The sequence below is a fragment of the Paramormyrops kingsleyae genome, chromosome 2 (assembly GCF_048594095.1).
Source record: "Paramormyrops kingsleyae isolate MSU_618 chromosome 2, PKINGS_0.4, whole genome shotgun sequence".
Lineage (NCBI taxonomy): Eukaryota > Metazoa > Chordata > Actinopteri > Osteoglossiformes > Mormyridae > Paramormyrops > Paramormyrops kingsleyae.
The window spans coordinates 2,008,452-2,015,630 of NC_132798.1; the positions used below are offsets into that span (position 1 = coordinate 2,008,452).

At 40.8% G+C, this 7,179-nt stretch overlaps 1 protein-coding gene and 1 long non-coding RNA gene across 3 annotated transcripts; one reads left to right on the top strand and one right to left on the bottom strand.

The window, feature by feature from the left end:
- Nucleotides 1-1,444: 1,444 nt before the first annotated feature.
- On the bottom strand, nucleotides 1,445-3,819 carry tmem250 (transmembrane protein 250). Of its 2 annotated transcripts, XM_023809516.2 has the most exons (3): nucleotides 3,401-3,819; nucleotides 3,248-3,281; nucleotides 1,445-2,770 (listed from the first exon to the last, which is right to left on the bottom strand). In XM_023809516.2, the coding sequence occupies exon 3, from the start codon at nucleotides 2,572-2,574 to the stop codon at nucleotides 2,155-2,157; it is 420 nt and encodes a 139-aa protein (XP_023665284.1). In that variant the 5' UTR covers nucleotides 2,575-2,770; nucleotides 3,248-3,281; nucleotides 3,401-3,819; the 3' UTR covers nucleotides 1,445-2,154. The 2 variants fall into 2 exon arrangements, with proteins under 2 accessions (XP_023665284.1, XP_023665283.1); XM_023809515.2 differs by lacking the exon at nucleotides 3,248-3,281.
- A 50-nt stretch (nucleotides 3,820-3,869) lies between these two features.
- On the top strand, nucleotides 3,870-6,868 carry LOC140587681 (uncharacterized). Its single transcript, XR_011989362.1, has 4 exons — nucleotides 3,870-3,961; nucleotides 4,223-4,397; nucleotides 4,784-5,587; nucleotides 6,251-6,868. It is a non-coding gene; the product is annotated as an uncharacterized lncRNA (long non-coding RNA).
- Nucleotides 6,869-7,179: the final 311 nt, after the last annotated feature.

Below are 7,179 nucleotides of genomic sequence, written 5' to 3' on the forward strand. Positions count from 1 at the left end.
TATAAATTAGAACATGGATTTTCATGGAAATATAAATATTTATATTTATTGTAATTGTGTTTACCGTGCAGAAACTTCATACATAGGTATAATTTAGCAGGCCGTTCAGATTTGGTCTTTTTTTGTTTCTTTATTTTTATCGAAGTATGTTCTTTTAAAAATAAGTGTAAAAGAAAATGCTTTATAGGCATCGCCACTTTGCTTTAGATTTGGAAAAACCCCATGAATACGTTTCAGACGGCTGTGATTAAGCGACCTTGTAGGAAAGGATAGGGTAGTTAACACTATATTTCCGAGCAGTTGTTTCTACACTGTCTCATTGAGAAGAGCTGTAGGTTGTTTTGGCTCCTGGTAAGGATACCCCCAGTGAGACTCTCCTTGGTGGTAATTCAGGCATGCCCCACTGGGCGGAGATGATGATGTGGGCTACCCAGAACTAGAGATTGCATTTCTTGACTGGGAGCACCTAGAAATATCAAAGGAGAGGCGGAACGTGTTATGGAAAAGGGTTTGATAGTTTCCACCTGACGTGTTCTCAACTATGAGCTCTCAGCTACATTACAGGAATAGAAAATTGACAGATGGGTGGATTTTGATGTAACTTATCATGTCAAATTACTACACATAACAATTTAGTGCCTATGTGCTCCCAAGCAATTAAAATAAAATTGTTTTTAGGGACACGTATCACTGGAAACACCTGATATGGAAGCAACGATTTGACACAAATTGATGCAAATATAGTACAATAGGTGATGGTATACATAGGGAAGGTTTCACTCTGCATGTGGCTATTCTCTTGTCCTCCACACAGGCCCTGTTTAAATAAACATGCCCTAGGCTACTTGAATTTGGTCCTAGGTGTACCCCCCCCCCCCCCCCCCGCACACACACACACACACACACACACACACAATCCTTACCAGGCTAAGAAGTTGGAAGATGGATTGATGGATGGTCAGTTATTTGGCACGGAGACATTCAGAAATTTGGTGTCACAAAATATAACTACGATTCATAAAATCGATTAAGGAACTTTAGCGCAAAAGAATTTTCCATTGCAATTCTATATTTAAATGGCAAACATAAGAAAATGGTATTTTTGTTACGCCTTTCATTTTGTTGTATATTAGTATCTATGTAATAAATGTCAAAGGGCAATATGAAAAGCAGTGTTCCCTAACCTACCAGCTGCGACTGACTACAGATCCATCCAGCTGTAACCAAGACTGATACAATTAAGATACATGACAAAATGTCACTTGAACCATGTATATTTATATAATCATAATAATTATTATCCCTGACCGGAATGAGTGCAGTTGAAATATGTATTATTTTTATTTATTATTATTATTATTATTATTATTGGACATTCAGCATACATGCCATCCTGGCTGAACCACAGCAGGGCACAAGTAACTGAACAGTAATCAAGCAACAGTTACACAAAAGACACGAATTTAATCACTGGTCATGTTGGCATCACATATTTTTATACATTGCAAACAGGATGAGAACACTGTAGATACATATTGTATAAGGATATGTACTGGCAGTGACACATGATATGTGCTAAGCATACTGGTACTGCCTCCTTCCAAAGCACAGCTATACACTGGCGCATTTTCAGAGCAAAACAACAACCTATTAGGCATGACCAGTCAACCAACAGGCTTAAGAGATGCGCATGGCAAAACAATGGAGGCACTGTCTCATTCTGGCTGGATGACAAATCCAAGGGAAAACGTACTCCCATGATACCAATGCAAAGGTCATATTCCTTAGTTTTGGTTTAAAGTATCGGAAATATAGTCCGCCTTCCTTTAAAAGGCACACGACTCCAGCTGAGAGAGGGATCGTATGATGGTTGATGTTGATTATTTCATGACTCAAATGTGAATCACATCAAACTACATTTATCTCAGTCCACTGTTTTACATATAGACATTGTTCTCTTTGTCTTTACACTCTGTCGAGAAGTTATCCTGAAGACTAATGCAGAGAATTTTTATCCCCCCACCTGTTGCCATCCATACGCACCCACATCAAAAGCGGCCTGTATGTGAATAATGTTAAGCCAGACAAGAGAGGAAACGTTTAGAGTGATGATAAAACAAAGCGATATGAGGTTCTGAGACTCTATCGCAGGCTCTACATATCGACGAAGACCATGAAACACCAGCCCAGGCCACCGACGAGGAACATGGTGACATGGATGCTGTAGATGAAGAACTCATTCAGCAGACTGAAGTCCAGACGCCGGCGGCCCAGCAGCAGCAGAATTACGGACAGTTTGTACTGGAACCGCAGAAATACCCTCACGCTGAAGTACTGCAGGCAGAAGAGGGCGGACAGGGCCACCCAGAGCAGCGAGGTGAAAAGACTGCAGCCGAAGTAGAGGAGGAAGCGGATGAATCCATATATCCAGCGCGATTTCAGGTACAGGTCGAAGTTATTGTACTTGGTGCGCACGAGCTGTGCCGTACGCACAGGCCCGCAGGCGGAGTGCATGCAGGTGGTGTGGGGGCCATGGAAGGAACGCACCCGCCGCGGAATGGGGATCACAGGCATTAGCGGGCGAGGCGAGCTGCGGTCCACAGGGAGTCCCAGCCGCAGTCCCCGTCATCCACTCCAGGAGTGCATTCCAGCATCATCTGCTGACTCGCAGCGGGCAAGGGAATCGCCGTGCCGGATCTCAGCAGAAGTGAGTCGCTACATCAGCTGCACTTCATCATCTGCAGGTATCTCCAAGACAGCAGGGGGGAGTCTGCAAACAGTGGTATAATAGCATCTCGGTCTCATTAAAGTCATCACATCACACTGATACATCTAACATAACATTATACTTAACACTGTTAATTCGTCGTTCGAACTATTAACAAAAGCAAACTCTCTACAGTATTAAACAATCACAAGTAAATCGCATGTAAAGACAAGATTTACGAACAGTTAGAACGTTTTATGCAAGCTTAACGTGTATACAATGAATACCTATATTCTCTAATCACCTCTATCTATAGTAAGATCTGTTAATTATTAATGCTAGTCCTGGTACTGGAAAATGAATTGCCAATCCGTATACTGCAAAAATACTGAAAAATACCAGGCGTGGCATAGTGAAGATTTCAACCTGGAGATGTATTTCGTTTGTAGTATTGTTAATCACCTGTCGTTCATTTTAAACGCACTAAATTAAATGGCTGACGAGGGTAAGCGATTAGAAGATGGATGAATGGAAACGTACATGGTTAACCAGCGAGGTCGCACATTATACTGTCCTGAAAACATAAACGCATATATAACACTTTATTGTCCTTAAAAGCCTAACAATATGATCTGTGGAACCTTAATGACAATAAATAAATAAAATCATTAAAGGAAGACAGCTATACTGTACCGACGCATGCTGAACGGGAAGATACAATTTAGCTAGCTGAATTGCCATGGACTGTATTTAAAATCATCTGCGATCTTGATGTGCCACAAAGCGAATCCTCAAAAAGCATCACCATCGCACAGAAAATCGCTCTCCAAGCTGGTTAATGACAGTTGTTTAGCTGTTATAAACTACCACAGTTCCGCCGAGATCAGATAAAAAAGAATGCAATCACGTAGGCCGGCTAAACGGTTTTCTTATTGGTAAAAAAAGTATTTTTAAAAAACAAACTGGCGTATTATGGGGCAAGAATACAAAATAAATATCTACGAACTGACTCTAACAGTAAATATTCTCCGCTGATTTGTTCCCTTGGTCATACATTTAAATTTTTCATTTCACTGCTTCCTGTTTGCACAGCAGTTTACGGCACGTCGTAAGACTCCTCGGCGCAGCTTACCGGCTTACTACTGTTGTCATAACAACCACCGTGATTTATAAACGTGAACGTATTCAGACACATTAGCAACAACATCAACGATAGTATTAATATTTTTTTTTTGTATTCCAAATACTTGAGAAGTACGTTTTCCATTCACCAAGTATTTACATCAATGGATTGTTTTTAACTACATATTGCCCATATTTTTTACCATTTAATGTTACATTTTCTCTTCGTGGCATGAAATGGCCTGCAGGTTTTCTTTTTAAGTTCATTCATTGTCAAGCCGTTGAGCTGATTCTAAGCACACACTTCATTTGCGATGTATATTAAATATGTTGTATATGGTATGTATATTGTTTCATTCCAAAATGACCTTTTTTACGCATGTTTCTTGTCAGAGCCCAGTCTGTACAGTATGCCCCAAGCCCAGTAGGGCCAGCCTGTGCTGCAGTCTTTGTTCAGTGGGTGACAGCCAAACCAAGCCGTCTGCGTATAAAAGGAACGCATTCTCTCTGTTGTGCAGGTGCGGGTCCAGTACCTGCAATTGAACTGCTAACTACCGGACTTTGTAAGGTAATCTTTCATGCCAGATTGAATGATCCAACATTTTTGAAGCACATAAAGCAACATTTTTTGTTGTTGTTTTGATGAACATTTCTTAATTAAAGTATGTAGGGTAAAATTACGATCTGTTGCAGAGTGCTTTGGCAGAAAGCCAATCTGATTTTTTTTCTGAAGGAAATGTTCATTAAAGAGATTCCTTAGAAAGAGATTAGTGTTCATACAAATGTCTTGCTCATTTTGTGATCAAATTTAACTGTACTTTTAAATTCTTAATTCTTGTCAGAGAAGAATGTAGATTTCCATTTATTTTGGTCAAATTTCTTTATATAACTTAACTGATTCCCCCCCCCCCCCCCCCCCATAGACATTTCTTTTCTCTTTTCTGTCTTTGTTAGCAGCTGTACCTAATACAGTTCAAGCTATATAATCCAGTTGAAGAGCTAAGCTGGTTTGGGCTTGACCAGCACTTCAGTGGAAGACCAACTAGGGAAGCTACAGGATCTTCTATGACATCCCATTCTAAGTTGATAGACACAAATATGGAGCTGGTCCCCCCAATGCAGCTATAACAGCTGCCATTCTTCTGCAAAAGAAGGCTTCCCACAAAATTTTAGGGTGTCTATGGGACTTTTTGCCCATTCATCCAGAAGAGTATTTGTAAGGTCAGACACTGAGGTTGGACATGAAAGTCTCGCTCACAATCTCTGTTCTAGTCCATCCCAAAAATGTTCGATGTGGTTGAGATCAGGGGTCTGTGTGGGCTAGTCAAGTTCTTCCACACCAAACTCACCCAACCACAGTCATACTGGAACAGAAAAGGGCTTTCACTTTGCAATAAAAGCACTTACAGTTGAATGTGGAATATCTAGCAGGGAAGAAATTTAATGAACTATTTCAAGAGTTTTTGCAAAGGTGGCATCCTATAACAACACCATGCCTAAATTCACCAAGCTCTTCAGAATGACCCATTCTTTCACATGTTTTCACATATGCTTGATTTTACATAATTGTAACAATACGCCTGAATGAAACACCTGAATTCAATGGTTATTCATTAAATGGTTAAGAGGTGTGTCCAAATACTTTTGTCCATTTTTTACAGCAATGGTGGATTGTGGAACCTCTTATTAGTTCCCAGAAGTTAGCGTTAAATGCTAGCAGTGCAGTAGAGTTGCAGCAGAATAGACCACTTTAAAAGGGTAAGAAGTTTTCAAAAATCAGATTGTGTGTTATCAGCACCTCAGTATCAAATTACTATGTGCGTGGGACTGCATATATATGTATATATATATGCATGTCCCGGACAAGCGGCAGATGATGGATGGATGGATATATGCATGTATGTATGTATTTTTTTTGCTAGTTACGTATTGGACTCTTTTGTGCTTTTGTGTTGTGTTTTGTGCTGCATGCACTTTTTCACCCGAGGTGCTGCACTGGGTGGCAGTGTTACCTCACACAGTGTTACCTCAGACAGTGTTACCTCACACAGTGTTACCTCACACAGTGTTACCTCACAGTGTTACCTCACACAGTGTTACCTCACAGTGTTACCTCACACCTCCGGGGTGGGAGACCTGAATCCCATCCCTGTTCTGTCTTTCATGTTCTCCCCATATAGTCCCCATGACCCTGACTAGGATAAGTAGCTGTGGAAGATGAATGGATGGACAGATTGGTGTTGTGGTTTAAAAATTAAAATCTTATGTACAACCTTATAGGATAAGTATTATTAAACAATGCATATAGATAAGCATAACTTCAATTTTCATATTATCCGTTCTTACTCTTGCCATGCTATATGTCATTCAACTTATCCAGCAAAATGTAACAATCTTGCGTGATAATAATCTTGATTTCAGGAGGCAGAACAGGCTGTTGCTGGGGAAAGTGGAGTCATTGATGATTCTGGTTGCTCTGTTCCTGCAGAGGTGTTCCATGGAGAGGTGTACTCTGAGGTACTTAAAGTTATTCCCCCTCTCCACTGGTTTCTCGTTGATGCTGAGAGGGGAGTAGCTCTTCTGTTTCATCCCTCTAAAGTCCACAGTCAACTCCTTTGTTTTGTTAATGTTTGATTGAGAGGTTGCTAGCTTCAAACCAGGATGATAGGTGGTTGATCTTGTCCAGGAAGTCCAGCTTGTTATTGTTAGAGATGAGGGCCAGCAGCACTATGTCATCTGCCTACTTGACAATGCTGAGTTGGAGCTGCGCACAGTAACACAGCCGTGTGTACAGGGAGTATAGCAGAGGGCTCAGGATGTTGCCGGTTAAGCTGCTTGGATGTGTGGTGACCTACTTTCACCACATGGGGTCCAGAACATAGTTGCAGAGGGAGGCATTCAATCCAAGGTCTCTGAGTTTGGAGGCCAGTCTATGGGGACAGTTGTGTTGAACGCTGACCTGTAATGAATGAACAGCATTCTCACATCGCTCCTCTTGTAGTTCTCGAGATGGGTGATGGTGGAGTGTATAGGTCATGCAAGATCGCATCATTAGTGGAACTGTTTGTTAGGCTGATTCTGTTGTCCTTTGCAATAAATGGATCCTAGCAATGTTATTAAGGAGGAAGTAATCTATTTTGACAAAAAATGTTGCCTTTAATATGAAAGGTCACTATCTGATTTTCTTTTCTTTAGACCATTTTAGTCACAAAATGTTGTCATTTTGAAGCAGTGATGTAGCATCATTTCATATCACTGTCAAAATCATCTTAGACTCCAGTCAACATTCCCGTAGTTAGCAGTAAGCTGCCCTGTGTGTATGTAGCTGTTAGAGGAGCCTGAATCTGAGG

What these genes read in the sequence shown, in the direction of transcription:
- tmem250 (XM_023809515.2), bottom strand. Translation starts at nt 2,574, where the DNA reads ATGCCTGTGATCCCCATTCCGCGGCGGGTGCGTTCCTTCCATGGCCCC.